The 16,778-nt window shown below is 55.6% G+C and overlaps 1 protein-coding gene across 7 annotated transcripts; it reads left to right on the top strand.

Annotated features, from left to right (window-relative positions):
* Nucleotides 1-814: 814 nt before the first annotated feature.
* On the top strand, nt 815-15,489 carry ETV4 (ETS variant transcription factor 4). Of its 7 annotated transcripts, none has more exons than XM_032320563.1 (14): nt 815-973; nt 1,502-1,612; nt 1,781-1,874; nt 2,107-2,154; nt 9,224-9,277; nt 10,504-10,630; nt 11,046-11,207; nt 11,361-11,629; nt 13,637-13,711; nt 13,866-13,934; nt 14,110-14,282; nt 14,551-14,652; nt 14,965-15,075; nt 15,269-15,489. In XM_032320563.1, exons 2-14 carry the CDS (start codon nt 1,553-1,555, stop codon nt 15,386-15,388), a joined length of 1,464 nt encoding a protein of 487 aa, XP_032176454.1. In that variant the 5' UTR covers nt 815-973; nt 1,502-1,552; the 3' UTR covers nt 15,389-15,489. The 7 variants fall into 7 exon arrangements, with proteins under 7 accessions (XP_032176454.1, XP_032176458.1, XP_032176457.1 ...); XM_032320567.1 differs by having other exon boundaries at nt 815-1,370; nt 11,064-11,207; XM_032320566.1 differs by having other exon boundaries at nt 815-1,370; nt 13,637-13,696.
* The last annotated feature ends 1,289 nt before the right edge of the window (nt 15,490-16,778 follow it).

Here is a 16,778-nt window from a genome sequence, read left to right as displayed (position 1 = left end):
GGGTCACAGAACAGCTCTGCTAAGCGGACCCTGGAAGAAAAGCCTGGATTCCGTGCTCACTTACATTTGTTGAGGGCCTACTGTGTACCAGTTGTTGTCACAAAGCCTTAATTCATTTAACTGTGGCCTCAAAGGGCTGCACAGGAGAAGGTGGGAGATTGGGGGCTGTAAACCCCAGCTGCCTGAGTAACGGCAGCCAAGTCACCACCCCTTACTAAGCTTTCATTCTCAATCTCTGTAAAATGGAAACAATAGAATCACTTCGCCAGGTTATGGGAATGAAATGAGCACGTGGAAGCGGAGCGCTTCATAAACGCTAGTTATTATTGTTCCTCTGGGCACAAGTCCGCTCGCCTCCCCGCAGGGCGCGCACAGAGACATGTTCACACTCCCACGTACACGCAGATGCAGAGACGTGTGCAGGCGCCAGTCGGGTCAGCCCGAGGAGCTCGCCGAGCCTCACACCCAGGGACACCGCGGAGCCCCGCCATGAAGCCGTCGGGTTCTCAGCTTCGCTCCTTTTCTCTCAGCTCTTTATGAATGAACTCCGGCCGCTGAGGAGTTTATTTTTTTATGAATGGGAGCCCGAGCCGTGAATGAAGCCGGGAGCCACCCCCTACGTTCTGATTGGCCCCCGCGTCTGGGAAACTCCGCCCCCCACGGCTCTGCCGGGCGAGTCTCCGGATTGGCGGGCGTGCCCGGCCCTGGGGTTTCATTCACAAAAGTCAATGAAACAAAGGGAAAGGGGTTGGGGCGGGGGGGTGGTAAGAGAGCCGAGGCTGAGGCGGAGGAAATGCACCAATCAACGGCTCCCCCGGGCTCACAACTGTCGGCGGCGCCCGGAAAACAAGCGGGTGCGCGGGGGACCCGGGGCCGGGGCCGCCTCGCTCCGACCTAGCCCCGCGGCCCTCGGTGCGGCCCCGGGGCAAGCTCGCGACCCCCGGCGGCTCCAGCTCCGACGCCCCGGCCTCAGGTGAGGCGCGGGAGGGGGAGGGAGGGAGAGCCTCTGCGACTCCTCGCCTCGCCTCCAACACACTCTGCACTCTCTAACCGCCGCCTCCGCAGATCCTAGGGCGGGGGGGGGGGGGGGTGGGAGGCGCTGGGAGTCCGGGTTGGAGGGGGCGCGGGAGTTGTGGGCGTGCGAACTGTGCGCGCCTCGCCCGCTCCTCCGCGCACGAGCGCACACACACACACACACACACACACACACACACACACACGTCTTATGTAACCGAGCTTGGGCAGAGCAGGGCGGCAGAAAGCAGCCGAAACGGCGAGCCCGGCTCCCAGGAGCAGGTGGGACCTCCTTTGGCGGGAGGGGAGTGGTGGCGGCGCTCAGCTCAGCAGGCGGAAACCTTCCCATCGCCAGAGTGAGTCGGAGAAGTTTTGTTGTCGGACCCAGAGCCTCGGGACTGCCCCTCCCTGCTGCCCTTCTTACCCACCCCCACCCCGCTGCCTTCCCTGGACGGTGTGCGAACGCAGCCCCCCCCCCCCCCACCAGGTCTCTGCCCCCGCGCGGGGCCCAGGCAGTGCGGCCAGAGGGAGCGGCCGGATGGAGCGGAGGATGAAAGGCGGATACTTGGACCAGCAAGTGCCCTACACCTTCTGCAGCGTGAGCGGCGCGCCGGCCTCCACGCTCGCCCCCGCCCTGCACCCCGCCCCACGGCCCCTTCCCCGCTGCCCCCACGGGGTCCAGCACAGCCCCGCCCCTGTGTCACCCCGGGACCCCAGACCCGGCGGCCTCAGGGTGACTCGGGGGCATTCCCTCCCTTCCTCTAAGAAATCGCCCGGAAATGGGAGCTTGCGCGAAGCGCTGATGGTCCCGCAGGGGAAGCTCATGGACCCGGGCTCCCTGCCGCCCCCCGACTCCGAAGGTAAAGAGCCGGAGAGTCAAACCGTGACCGTCCTCACCTCCCACACCCCGAGGGCCGATCCTGGAGCCACCTCCCTGTTCTCCAAAAGACTCCCCTCCAAGGGACTCTGATCATTCTTGAGCCCCTAACACCAAGGCGGTGGGGGGGGGGCGGTCACCACCCGGATCGTTAGGGCTCCCTCGGTCTTACCGTCGCCCCCACCTCACCTCCAATTCCATTATTCACTCCGCAGATCTCTTCCAGGATCTCAGCCACTTCCAAGAGACGTGGCTCGCTGAAGGTGAGTAGTTTTGTGACCTTTTCTATTATGGGGTGGGGGATGCTCTCTACTCCTGGTATTCCAACCCCACTTCTCCTCTCTCCCAGCCTCAAGGAACTCTCCAAAGACACCCCCCGCCCCCAGTCCCCTTACTCCTAGCTCTCCCCAGCGCCCAGTGTGGACACTTATATTGATATTTATTTTCTCTGCCCTGAGCCAGGCTTGTGTAACTAGGCCTGGGGATGAATCAGACCATTGTGTGGGGTATTTGCTTATTTGAATGGAACTTGGCCCCAGGCCCGTTTTCCTGGTAGAAATTTTCATTTGCAAAGTTTGTTTGGCAGCAACCTCCCGGCCGAGGTGTGTGTTGTGTTTGTGTGTTGAGGGGGGTGCAGAGTAAGGGACTGGAGGATGCGGGGAAAGAGCAATTAATTTGTAACCTGTCTTCAGGAGTTGCCAAAACATTGATTTTTTCACCCCTTTGGTTTCTCTTCTTCCCAACCCCCCAGTGCTAAACAATTTCCTTCTGAGCCAAAAACACAACAGAAGTTTAAATAATTATTTTTTGCAGCACTTTGGCAGAGAGGGCCCAGGGCTTCTCCCCCAAATTGCCCTGATTGTAATTCTGATGGCAATCGCCCCTCCCTCCCCCTTCTCTCCGGAATACTTCTGCCCCAGGCAAATTCCCCCTACTTTGGCTAGGGTGTTTGCTGGTGGGTTAACTTCCAGCCGGCTGGTGTGGGGTCAGGAGCTGGGCCTCCTCTGGGTTGGGAGCTGTGTTCTCAGGCTCTTCTGGTTGGATCTCTCAGTGCGTTTTGGTGGGGCCTCAGGTTGTCACTGGGAGGTGGTAGGTAGAAGGCTTATGGTGTTTAGACAGTCTGAGAGGGAAGGGTTAATACCCCCATCTTAAGGTCCCTTTATTTGAACACTCTGAAAATCAAGAAACCACACACTAGGAACCCCTTACTAAGGGCTTTTCTTCAGAATTTCCCCATCCCTTCACCCGGGTATCTTAGGTGATTTTTTTTTTTTTTAAGCCCATGCCCAGCTCCTCTGAACCATCTTTAAAAGCTTGAGGTAGAAGGGAAAAACCCCTGACTGAGATCCTTGGAGTGAAACTGTCTGCCTTGACTACCGTGGTATCCCCCCAAATATGTGTATTAGCAAAACGGCTATTTAGCATATAGCAAACACTCGAGACACTTTGTGGAATCCTGGAATCCGTGACCGAAGGGCTGTATGGGTGCTGGAGGGATCTGGGGTTCCTGGGGAGGGAACAATCACATCTGCCCAGACTCTGTAAGCCCTGTGTGCCCAGCTCTGAGTTCTGGGCAGAACATATGCCCAGTCTGCCCATCCTCCTCTCGAGGTTCCGGAGCTGGGCTGGAGCTGAAGAACGCAGGGGTGTCAGTTTCCACGGTCTCTCCAAGACTTCCTTTCCCAACGCCCGATTTCTGTCTGGCTCGCCAGCCTTTTCGCCTGTCAGCGGAGGGTCCCTCTGCTCCCCTCAGCAGGCAGCCCCCAGGGCTGTGTTATAGGGGGTAGGCTCAGAGGTTGGCATTTTGGCAGCAGCTGGTCCATTTGTGCCTGGGTCTGGAACGGGAAGGGGAGGAAAAAATGCTCTCTCAACCTTGGAAGCCCCACCCCTAGGCGGTGGGGGTCTGGAGACAGTACGGGTGTCTATCCGCATGTGTCAGTGTGAGGACGAGTGTGTGCTGGGAGTCCCTGTACATTTAAATCCAGTGGGTGGGGAGGTGGGGGTGGGGATCTCCTTGGTTCCCTCTCCTTCCTTCTGAGGGAGCAGCTCAGGTTCCCAGCTGGCGATGGATGGCCAGGCCTGAGAGGGGGATGCTGAGCCCACTCGCTCCTTCTCATTCTCTCTGCGGAGACAGATGCAGCTGCCGGGGCCCTGTCCCCCTGCACCATCCCAGCAGCACCCCAGCCTCCTCTCCTGCCTCTTCCCACCAGGTCAGTGACCCCAACAGCCCAGAGGGAGCTTTGGGGTGGTAGGGAGGGGACTAGCTTCTTTGGAAACTTGCCAGTGGTGGGGTAGGTACATCAGGAGGAATGGGGACTGGAACCCAACCTCCCCACCGCAAGTTTGATTTTTTTTTTTTAAAGGCCCAATTTGGAGAGAAGCAGTGGCTCCTTGTAGTGTAGGTGGGGCTGTGAAGAATTTGGGGGATGCCAGGTTAGGTCTGCAAGGATGGGGTTGTGGGTCAGTCTGATGTCTGGGCTTATTTATGGGTATAAGTGGGGCTCTGTAGAGACAGCTTAGACATCCTTGGATTTTAGGTTTTTCTAGATAGTGTGTGTGTCGCGGTGGGGGGTTGTCTGTTTCGGGTGCCTGGGATCTGTTGAGTTGCTACAGAAAGAATCAGTCTGCTGTAGGGAGACCCGGGCTTAGGCAGGCTGGGCTCGGGATGTGTCTGGTTAGGGTCAAAAATGTGCTGCTTCTGATCGAAGGTTTCTTTCTGGGCTTGTTGGGAGCCCTCGGGAGCTCTCAGGGACAATGATTTGGGTGTAATTGGTAGCAAGGAACATTGAGTCTGGGCCACGTATGTCCTTTGTATGAGGCTGGGGTCTATAATGGAGAGTCTGGATTCACAGAGCCTCTCGGTACGTTGCAGGGGTCCTTACGCCCTCCGATATCGTGTGCAAAATTGTTAGGGGTGCACCATGCACAAAGGAATGTGGATTTTTCTAGGAAGAGAAGGTCCATAGGTTTTACGGGATACTTAAAGGGGTGGGTCTGTGCTCCCCTTTTCAAAAGGTTTACTGCTCTCAAATACTTCTCTATGGTCTTCAGTCCCTTTGCCCTTTGGTTCCCCCGCTAACCATCACATTTGCAAGTCCAGAAAGAAAGCCAGTGTGTGAAGGTTGTGCATGGAGGATACGTTTTACCCGTGTGGCTGCCATGTAATAAAAAGGAAGTCGAGTGTGTGTGAATCCGTGTGTATGCATGCTGGTGCCTTGGTGTGTCTGTGGGACGAGATGGGGTTAATCCCCTCCCCCAGTTTCTCCTAGCTACAATGCCTCCTTCTACATCTTTCTGTCTCCTCCCCTTCCAGAAGGCTCTTGGGGACAAATGTCCCTCCATAGATAGAGAACTGGTTCCTTCCAGTACAAGAGGCTGCCGGGGTGGGGCAGGGTTAGGGTGAGAGACAAGGCTAGTGGTGACACAATGGAGCAGAAACTCCAGAGAATGTCTCCCCTGCCTCCACTGGAACTCCTCAAGAGGCCCCTTCACCCTGGGATCGGACCCCAGGAAGGGGAGAAGGTGATGGGGCACAGAGGGTGTAGGTAGATGGCCAACCTGGGGGGCGGGAGTTAACTGCTTGGCTGCTTTAACCTCCCAATTCTCTCGGAGCCCAACTTGGGAGGCTCCCAAGCCCCTTCTCTTCTACTGACCACCCCCTGTTGGAGGGACTTTCCCTAAAATTCCTCTCTGGCACGATGCTGGCGTGGCACTTTTCTCATCTTCTCCTTCATCACATACCATGTCCCTAGGCAGATAAACTCCACCTTCATGCCCGGATGGAGTTGGGGGGCAGCCCCTGGCACACAAGCTTGGCAGCCAAAGTCCACAAATAAGTGGAGTGGCGTGTTCTTAAGATGGAACATGGTAATTAGAAATTCTCCTGCTCTCCAGGAACTCGGGGCTCAGTGTCACTGTTCCTGTTTCTGTTCTTGTTGGCAGTCTCTGAGCCAGGCTCTATCCTGTCCCTTTGGTTTGAGAAGCCAGTATTCTGGGGAGGGGCCAAGCAGAGACTGGGATTCACACCACAGCCCGGTTTTGTCTTGACTGCCTTCTCCTGGGCCTGGGAAGAAGATGGCGCCTCTTATGGGGTATGGTCTGTGTGCCGGGGGTAGCCTCCCCTGGGACCACTGGAGATGTGGGGGTTCTGGTCAGACCTTCAGGTCTGAGGTAGGAGGAAAGGCAAGATGACCCCTAGGGCTCTGTAGCCTATGACTGGCCTGTGACGCCAGCAGGAGATGCCCCCAGCCCATTACCTCAGTGGAAACCGGCAGTTAATGAAGCCCCAAAGGGGGCCCGGAATGCGTCAGCCTCCCCCATGTTCTCCACCTCCCCTGCCCTCGGGACCCTCCTTGTCTAGGTCGCAGGGATAGAAATGTTGTTCATCCTGCCAGTTTTAGGGGTATTGCCTGTGGCTGGACCAGAGGGCACATCAGGGATGAGCTTGGCCCTTGTGCCCCGAGAGTGTCCCCCCTCCTTATCTAGTGTTTCCCAAACCTGCCTATTCTGAAGGGCCACTGGGGATACTTGTTAAGAATACCTCGGCCTGGAGCCCAACCCGTGCTTATGGACTGAGGCTCTGCAGGGGTGGGGACTGCGAAAGCCTGCGTTCTTTTTAAGTAACTTTGATGCTCGAACTCATCACCCCGAGATCAAGAGTCACATATGCTGTACCTATGGTCTGAGCCAGCCAGGCACCCCAGGAATGTGTATTTTTAACGGTATCTTGGGGATTCTGGATTTGGGTCCGTTTGGGGATGGGTTGCCTTTGTGCCTCAGCTGTGCTCCTGAACAGAAAACACGCTGCCTGTTTTTGCCCGGGGACTTCGTGTCCTGCTCATTCATTCCATCACTTTAGGATAGTTTTCTGCTGGTTTTTCTCGAGTTCTTCTTTAGCTGCTAGTGGCTTCTGATTCTTAAACCCCTCAGTCCCATCCCTCTGTCAAGAAATCTACTCTCTCTAAATGTGTATTTTATTTTATTTTTTAAAAGATTTTATTTATTTATTTGACAGACAGAGATCACAAGTAGGCAGAGAGCCAGGCAGAGAGAGAGGAAGGGAAGCAGGCTCCCTACTGAGCAGAGAGCCAGATGTGGGGCTTGATCCCAGGACCCTGGAATCATGACCTGAGCCGAAGGCAGAGGCTTAACCCACTGAACCACCCAGGTGCCCCTAAATGTGTATTTTAAAGCTCTTGGCCCTTCTGATAGTCAAAGCAAGTTGAGGAAGAGTTCCTGCCAAGCAACTGATCACAGCCCAATGTATCTATTGTGAGATGTGATTTCTCTGGAGGGAGGACCTGCCCCTACAATTACCGTGGGGGGGGGGGGGACAGGGAAGCCCCCAGGGAGAGGGAAGAGCTGGTTGGTTAGGATCCCTTCCACTCCTGCTCCCAGGTGTGCAGAGAGGACACCCACCTGCCTGAGGACGGGGTCATTGTGGTCATTGTAGGGGTCACTGTGGTCATTGTATGTTTATTCTCGTAGCCAACAAATAAAGCAGCTATTCTTAGCCAGACCTGTTTTCCCTGTGCTGGGAAGATAAAGCCCCTGCCCTCAGGGAGCTTAACTTTCATGCAGAGAAGGTAGACAAGAAACACATAAATGTAAGTAAATGAAGAAGATGCGTAGGTAGCAGTATATGCTCGGGCAAAAATAAACAAGAAGATGTGTAAATAGGGACGCCTGGGTGGCTCGGTCATTAAACCTCTGCCTTCAGCTCAGGTCATGATACCAGGGTCCTGGGACACCTGCTTCTCCCTCTCCTACTCCCCCTGCTTGTAGTCCTTCTCTTGCTGTCTCTCTGTCAAATAAATAAATAAATAAAATCATTTTTAAAAGAAAGAAAAAGATGCATAAATGAGTTAGGAAGAGGCATCCAGGTAGCGGTGCGGTACACGCTAGGGCAAAGATAGCAGCCGAGAGGGACCGCTTTGGTGTGGGGTGGCTAGAGTTGTCTGAGGAAGTGACAGAGTGAGCTAAGACTTCAGTGGCCACAAAACAAAAAAAAAACCAGGCAGACAAAGGTCTGCGGAGGAGGAATGAAGAGCTCTGGAGAAATGAAGATCTCTGGAGAGGCAAGTAGGAGATGGGACCTGGTCAGACAATGTGGGGGCCTCAGTGGCTGACCAAGAGGAAGAGGTTGGGGTTCGAGCAAGGAGAGAAGGGAGTAGACTCCTTGCAGAAAGCTGTGTGGAGAACCACCTGCTGAAGGAGGTGAGCAGGGAAGGAAGGAGTTCCAACAGAGGCTCTGGCTGAAATCCCAGGAAGAAACTGGAGCCTCTGCCGATGGGGGAAGCCGTAGAGGCTGGGGTGTGTTTGGGTAGAGCTAGGCATGGAGCTATTCCCCAGCCTTGTGTCCTCTGTCCTTCATCCTTACCGGCCTTTCTCAACTCTGGCTGTTTTAGCCATCAGTTTCTCCATCGCTGTCCGCTCTAAGAGTGTTCCCCTTGTCTTCCACCCCTCACCTTCAAGCCACTCTCTTCCTGGACTCTCAGGAAGTCCTTCTTGGTGTCTACCCTTCCCCTTCCTACTTTGATCTATTCTGGTGAGAGGGGCCAAAGATTCTGAGGTCAGGAGTGGGTACTCAGCTGTATGCCCACCTGAAGGAGTTGGAGAATCAGGGTAAGAACTAGAAATCAAAGTCCGAAGGTCCTATGGCTGCCTCACCCCCAAACCCAGCTCTGCCCACACTGGCACCCTGGGAATGTTTCTCAGACCTTGCCCTTTCTCCTAGCTAAACGCTGAAGACATGAGGCATGGTGATCTGCCCATGTCCCCAGCCACTTTCCTCTCCCACTGTCCTATTCACCTCTCCTGAGCCACCCCCTTTTCTCCATCCCTTCTTCTTTCCCAAGTTCTCCACTTCCAGAGTTCACCCAGGAGGTTGTATAAAACGCCGGTTCCCGGGCCCAGCCCCATTCAGAATCTCCAGCAGGTTATTCTAGGTTTCGTAGGAGGTCCGTGTAATGCCTAGACATCCCAGATGTGACTCTGCTGAGAGCTGAGAGCTGAGAGCGGGAGCTTTGTGAACTCCGCGGGGCAGGGCTGCCTTCACTTCCAAAAAAATGGAGGGAATAAAGACAAAGCATCTAGGAAAAGACTCTGGAATCTGCTCAGACAGGTTCTGGGAACTTACAGCGTTGCCTCCAGGGTCTTAGTGGAGCCCAGACATGGAGGGCACTAGGACCTGGGGTGGGGCTGCTTTCAGTCCTAGGAAGGCTGTTTTCCCCTTGGGCCAGTGCTAATCTGCAAGGCTGCCTTAATGGTGTCTCTGGGGGGCTGCCGTGGGGGAGGGGCCCACCCAGACTCATCTCTGACCTCTCTCTGCAGCCCAGGTACCCGACAGTGATGAGCAGTTTGTTCCTGATTTCCATTCAGAAAACTGTGAGTGGAGGGCCCTGGATTGAGGGACTAGGGAGTGGGGGAGGGCAGGAAATGAGTCACAGGGATAGAGAATCACAAAAGATCAACTTGTTCTCTCCTAAAGAAAAGGGGAAGAACAGGGCTCCCCATTCTTGGATTTGGATGCCAAGACCTAGGCAGTAACTGGGAACTGGAGACCTTGGTTCAAATCAGGGTTTGCACCATCCTTGCTGTGTGCCCTGCGCGTGGACATTTCCTCCCCTTGCTCCCCCATTTCCTGATTTCTGAAATGAGGGGTTTGGACCAGTTGAGCAGGGCCCAGTTCTACCCTTTTAAGTCACTTTTGTGCAACTTGGGGGTGCGGGAGCAATCTTGCCCCGCAGGAGACCGTGTGGCAACGTCTGTAGACATTTTTGGTGGTTGCAACTGAGGGCGGGGTGCTACAGGCTTTTAGGGGGTAGAGACGAGAGATGCTGCAAACACCCTATAATGCTCAGGACAGCCCCCCCCCCAAGAAAAATTATCTGTCCCAAAGGTTCTCAGTGCACTGTTGAGAAACCCCACTTTAATGTCACATGCCCCGTTCTCAAGCGTCTTCGTCGTTGAAATGAACTAGGGCACAAATAATGGGAAACAGCCCATAACCAAACAGTCCATCACTGGCATTGGACTCAGCGCAGTAGGACAGGACCTCATGCTCGCTCGGAACCAGCTCCGCCGCTCAGTCCGGTGGCTGGAGTTTACGGACCCAGCAAGGGGCCACAGGAAAGACCAATGTTCTTCACAGATAATTAGGAGCATGTGCTTAATGGTAGTCAGCTGACATGCAAGCGGGCGCATATCCAACCCGCGCCAGAGAAAGAAAGATACTTTATAGCACCAAAGAAGAAAACATGTCTCTCCCTTGGAATTTTCCAGGGCATGCAGGAAAACCACAGGCCCTAGGTTGGAGGTGCTCACGCCTCCAAAGGTGTTTTTGGGGGTTTGGGGTTGCATTAAGTGTTGAATTTTAGACGGTCTCTCGGTTAGGATTGGACATTAGCCCGACGTATAAAACCAGACATAGTGTAAATAGCCAAACTGCCCTTAAAAGTGTCTGACCGAGAGTCTCTGAAAATGGAGCCCCAGGGAATCACCCGCTGGTCCGCAAAGAGCAGAAGGTGTCAAAAAGCAGAAGGTGTCAGGAGCTCCCCTTGCCTCCTCTGTGACCCACTCTGGCCTCGCTCTGCCTGCTCCCCCTCCTGCAGTAGCTTTCCACAGCCCCACCACCAGGATCAAGAAGGAACCCCAGAGTCCCCGCACAGAGCCGACCCTGTCCTGCGGCAGGAAGCTGCCACTCCCCTACCACCATGGCGAGCAGTGCCTTTATTCCAGGTGAGCCCCAGACCGGCCCAGGGAAGGGGGGAGGGGAGAGGAGGGAGCAGTTGGGCAACAGTGGGATGTAAGTTAGACAAGACAACAAAAGGATTTCTGAGCTCCTATAAGGGAGCCGCACAGGCTCAGGATTTCCTCTGAGTGGTTGGGAGGGGGACGGCAGGGCATCTTTCCACTGGAGGGCAAAGCCTTTCCACTCGAGGAAGCCATCTGCTCGCGCAGCCCACTTGCTCTGGCTACAGAGAGGCATTCTCAAGATTACACCCATTTTCAGGATTTAGGAGAAGGGAGAAAAAGTTCACTCAGGCCATTCCTTTCCCAGCACCCTCTGCTCCTCGTCCTCTGGGGATAAAGCGTTCAAAGATGTTTGCCCAGCTTCTCTGCCCCCTCACCCCTGTCTCCCCCTCAACTCCAGTGCCTATGACCCCCCTAGACAAATCGCTATCAAGTCCCCTGCCCCCGGTGCGCCCGGACAGTCGCCCCTGCAGCCCTTCCCCCGGGGAGAACCACGGAATTTCCTGAGATCCTCTGGCGCCTCCCAGCCCCACCCTGGCCACGGGTACCTCGGGGAGCAGAGGTAAGGAGACCCGCAGATCTGTGGGCCGGTTCTTCCTCAGTCCCTGAGTGTTCTCCAGCGGCCCCTAAGAGACCTGGCGTGGGGCTGGGGGGAGTGGGGGGGGACACAGGGACAGCTTAAATTAATCTTCTTTCTCCTTCCAACCACATCCAGCTCTGTCTTCCAGCAGCCCTTGGATATTTGCCACTCCTTCACCTCCTCCCAGGGAGGGGGCCGGGAACCCCTCCAGGCCCCCTACCCACACCAGCTGTCGGAGCCCTGCCCGCCCTATCCCCCCCAGAGCTTCAAGCAGGAATACCTCGACCCCCTGTATGAACAGGCGGGCCAGCCCTCGGTGGGCCAGGGTGGAGTCAATGGGCACAGGTACCCAGGGGCGGGGGTGGTGATCAAACAGGAGCAGACGGACTTCGCCTACGACTCAGGTAAGAGATGCTCCTGGGGAAGGGGGCTGGAGGAGTTTTGCTGGGATTGCTGGGGAAGGTGGCATAGATTCCATTAAACCCAGGAGGTCTCCCTACAAGTTTTTTACCTTCCCACCCGGATACCGCTTCCTACATCCAGCCCACCCAGACGCTCCCTTTTTGTCATAGATTCCAAAGAATTGTCATTTTTTAGTCAGCAAACTTCTACTCAGAGGAAAGATAAGGGTGTGCAGCTCCTTGCCCTGGCGTGGCTTGTGGTTAAATAGGAAAGTTGAGGCATTGCGTCTTTTTTCTCTCGGCAAGTGGTTATAGGGGTTACCTGCTGAGACCCAAGTGCTGGGCGGGACCATGAGTTGTGTGGAGCTGCAGGACACAAAGATGAGTAGGATGGGTCACTGGGCCCAGTCCCCACAGAAACTCACACATATTAATGAATTTGGGCGCACCTGGGTGGCTCAGTTGGTTAAGCATCTGCCTTCAGTTCAGGTCATGATCCCAGAGTCCTGGCATCCAGCCCCGCATTGGGCTCCCCCTGCTTGTGTTCTCTCATTCTCTGACAAATAAAATCTTAATCTATGTGTAAACGGATTTGAATGAAGAAAAACGCGTTCCCAGCGGGAACGCAGGATTACTGAGTGGTTTCCACCCTCTGTCCCAGCCTCCAGGCTGGTGGAGCTGGGTACGAAGTAGGGCTGCTTCAAACTCTAGTTCCACCTGACCGTTAACAAGAGTGAGGCGCACTCAGCCAGATTCCTGGCCAGCAAGAATGTAAAGCCTCTGTTGCCGAGGGACGGCCATTCGCATTTAGGAGAGACCCGGAAAACCTTGGCTTCTGTTACATTGTCACCATCCCCAAATTTGAGTTTATCTGCAAGCTTGTGTGAGAAAAAGAAATACTGAGGTTAGAGTAGGCTCAGGACAGGCTAGAGCTTTCGGATTTCCCATTTCCTAATGTGCCATCTTGTAGGGGCAGGAGGATGAACCACAAACCCCCAGGCTGCCCAAGTGAGAACCACAAGGGTGTGCCTGTCCTCCAACGTGGGGCAGATGCTGAGCAGCGCCTGGCAGTGAGGTGGAGGAGGGAGGAGGGAAACGCTCTTGCTGCTGACCTTCAAAGGATGTAGACCGGAGGAGATCTTGTTACATGCCCTTGAACTCCTGCCCCTCCCCCTTCGGCTTCCTCTCATTGGAGTCAGGAATTCCATTCACAAAATGGAGGCATGAATGAGCCCACCCTCCCGCCTCCTCCCGGAGGTGTCGGGTTTCACCATCTCATTCATAGGTGGGAGTGGAGGGGGTAGGGCGAGAAGGGGCTGGAGCTTGAATGGGTGGCTTCACACAACCCGCCTCCTCCAGGTGGAGTAGGGCTATTTCAATCCTAAGGAATGGAAGGGAAAGGGAGCAAATGGGCTTTGCTGTCAGACCTGAAAAAACACGGCCCAGTGCCCACCGCCTCTTCCCCAGACACGGATACGTTCTAGTGTGCTCTCGCACTCCCTCCTACCTCTCTCCCTACGGGTCTTCCCGCAGCCCCCATCCTCCTCCGTTTCCTCCCTTTCTACACACACACACACTCACTGTTACACTTCTCTCTCCCCCTCTCCCTCTCGGGGCTAGGAACCTGACCTGCTGACCGGAGGTTAGCCCATTCCAAGGGAGTCTTAGGCATGGACACTGAACCCTTTCCCCGGAGGTTCATCCCTCCCCTCCCTCCTCCTCCTGAACTCACAGGAAACAGCTGTTGCCTGGAATCCTGGGCCTTGTGCAACAGCTTTGCCGGGCCCAGCTGCTGCCGCCCATGCCCTCTGGCCCAGACTTCAAGCTGAGAGGTTCAAGCCTTGCGCTCCCTCTGGGTGAACTTGCCTTGGGATTTGGTGGTTGGCAGGCAGCCGGGGAAAGAACCGGAATGCAGGCTGGCAGGAAGACGTTCTTGGATGTGGGCAGGATTGCCACCCCTCTCCCCCTGCAGCCACCTGTAACATCCCCCTTCCTTTCTTCCCCTCCCAGATGTCCCGGGGTGTGCGTCCATGTACCTTCACACAGAGGGTTTTTCTGGGCACTCTCCAGGTGATGGGACCATGGGTAAGGCAGCCCCCTCCTCTCTGCCAAGCTCCCCACATTGGAGGGGGGGAGTCCTGAGGTCAGGTAGGGTCCTCTGGCCAGGAGTCCCTCCGGGTGCTGGGGGCTTAGCGGTGAATCCCCTCTAGATCTGAATGACCCCCAATTCCTCCCCAAGGTTATGGCTATGAGAAACCTCTGCGACCATTCCCAGATGATGTCTGCGTTGTCCCTGAGAAATTTGAAGGTCAGAGAAGTGACTGTTCGTGAGAGGGTCAGGGTCCTCGCTGTGCCCTCTGTGTCCCCACCTCTCTCTACCCACCCCCAACCCAGGAATCCCATTACCCCTGGGGAGAGGAGAAGGGGTTGCTTGGGGGACCAGAAGGCACAAACCTAACGGGCCCTGCTTCCGGTGTCCCCAGGAGACATCAAGCAGGAAGGGGTGGGCGTGTTCCGAGAGGGACCACCCTACCAGCGCCGGGGGGCCTTGCAGCTGTGGCAGTTCCTGGTGGCCCTGCTGGATGACCCGACGAACGCCCACTTCATTGCCTGGACCGGCCGGGGGATGGAATTCAAACTCATAGAGCCTGAGGAGGTGGGCCTATCAGAGTCTGTGCCTCTCCTCCCTGTGTCTTTGGGGCCTGGAGATACTGGGACGTGGGAACATAGCAGATGCCTCCCCCATCAGTTAGTTTACCTGAGCTGAATTCTCGTCAGACCCGGGTCTGCAGACTGCTGCATAGCCTGTAGGACCAGCTTACCATTTTGTACGGAGAATCTTGGGTGCTCTTTCTGACCTGCCCCCCACCATTTTTTGTGTGCTGAGCTAGCACCCCCATTCCAGAACTCTGTCCTTTGTTCAGGTTGCCAGGCTCTGGGGCATCCAGAAGAACCGGCCGGCCATGAATTACGACAAACTGAGCCGCTCGCTCCGCTACTACTACGAGAAAGGCATCATGCAGAAGGTGGGGGACCAAGGGCCCTGGAATGGGAGGGGAAGGGGTAGCAGCTGCGGGAAGATGGTGGGGGCAGGGGAGCACTTCTCAACAGGTGTATGAGAGCAGATAATGAAACAGAGGAAAGGAGAAATTGCAGACAATTTTCCCTCTCCCAGAAAAGTGCCATATAGAAACTGAAAAGCCTGAAGTTTGGAGAACAGGAAGTGTGTGGGGAGCTGGCCTGCGGAAGGGACCAGCACGGGAGAGAAACACGCTGGGCTGTGTCTCTAACCCTCCTGGAGGGAGCGCTAGGTCCACCCAGCCCCTCTCTTCCCCCAGGTGGCCGGCGAGCGCTACGTGTACAAGTTTGTGTGTGAGCCTGAGGCCCTCTTCTCTCTGGCCTTCCCGGACAATCAGCGTCCAGCCCTCAAGGCCGAGTTTGACCGGCCGGTCAGTGAGGAGGACACAGTCCCTTTGTCCCACTTGGACGAAAGCCCTGCCTACCTCCCAGAGCTAGCTGGCCCTACCCAGCCCTTTGGCCCCAAGGGTGGCTACTCTTACTAGCCCTGCCGCCGGTGGGGGCTTCCCTGTGTACATATAGATGAATTTGGTGTTGGGGAAACCCTCACTCTGAAACCCACAGATGTCTTTGGAGCAGATCCCCACTGGTCCATCGGTCGCCCCTGCCCAGACTCTGAGCTGCTCACCAGAGTTGATGGGAAGGAAAAATGGAGAACACTGCAAGTGTCAAGGTGGGCTCTAGAAACTCCTCCGGGGGTGTCACCTTCAGCCTCTTTCCAGGTCCTGCTTAGAGGCCCAAGCCACACTACTCTCCCTCCACACGGGGAACAAAAGTTTGGTCTGTTCTGGGGACAGAGAAGGAGCGTTCTCACTTTGTCCTGGTGGAGAGGGGTGCATTGAGCTCCCCAGATCTCCCCCTGTGGGCAGAAGAGGAAGACAGAATCCTGGATCCTGCATCCCACTCCAAGCTGTGGCCCTGGAGGGTCCTGCTTGTCCATTCTTGGTGCTCTGTGTTCCCAGAGGCAGGGGGAGGCTGGAGTAAGGAACCTGGGGTGGGGGAGGGGCTGCAGAGTGGAGGCAGGGAGGGCTGGGTTCCTGCTCCTAGGGCCCTTTGCCTCTTCTCTGCCTTTTCCTAGGCCCAGGCCTGGGATTCCACCTCTACCTCCAACCTCCATCACATCTGCCAGACCCCAATAAAGGCCCCTGCTTCTCCTGTTAGTTGTCCCATGTCTACTTTGCTGCCGTGGGAGAAGGAAGGACCTGGGGTTGGAAAGAGCCTTGGCCTTGGGGTGATGACCAGAGTCTGGGGCCTGGCCTTGATGCTTACTTCCCAGATGGATTTGGAAAAAGACAGTTGATCTCTGACTTTTCCTCTGAAAAATGGACTCAGTGATACCTGTTCTTTCCCCTGTTCTATCCCCACTCCAGGATTATTGTGTCAGGATCCGGAAATAATGTTTGATGGGTACTTTATAATCTGGCCTGGTGCCCCCAGGCCACTGGCTGTTCCAGCCAGGCAGGGGCCAGACAGGGCTGGCTTGGAGGCCCTCCTAGGGCTTCCTCAGGCAGAGTTTGGCCTACGGTTTCCATGATGCTCTTCCCATGACCACACTGTGTCTATTCCCCAGCTGTGTGTCCACCCTCCTGCTGTGGCTCCAGGTTTGTTTTTGCTAAAGCTGGGGACAAGAGTTTATATGGAGAGGATCTGGAAAATGGGGAGAGAAAAAAGGCCCCCGGGGCAAGAGGGTGCAGGAAGAGCTCTGTTCTCATCAGTGAAGATGAAGGACACTGGGTCTTCTGGGTCTAAAGGGAGAGGGGAATAGAAAACACTGGCTCCTTCCCCAGATTTAGGGGAGACCAGAATGCTGGGGCTGTTCTCTATGGGTATATGGGAAAGGCAAAGCTGAGAAAGTGGTAACACCTAGGGAGGGAAGAGACCTGACAAGGGGTAGCAGTGCAGGTGGGAGGGGCAGAATGGAAGGTTCTAGATTCAGGCTCTGGTGAACATGCACTCTCCAGTTAAACCAGAATTGCTGCTGTCGGAGCCTGCACAGGCTCAGCCCTTATTAAGACTGGAGCAGCTTGGGTCCCCAGCCCAAGCCCTCAAAGGAACGGATGCTTGTCAACCACTA

Source organism: Mustela erminea, chromosome 18, assembly GCF_009829155.1.
Source record: "Mustela erminea isolate mMusErm1 chromosome 18, mMusErm1.Pri, whole genome shotgun sequence".
In the NCBI taxonomy this organism is placed as follows: Eukaryota; Metazoa; Chordata; class Mammalia; order Carnivora; family Mustelidae; genus Mustela; species Mustela erminea.
Note: the sequence above shows the minus strand (reverse complement) of the source record. Positions and strands in the feature narration are given on the sequence as shown.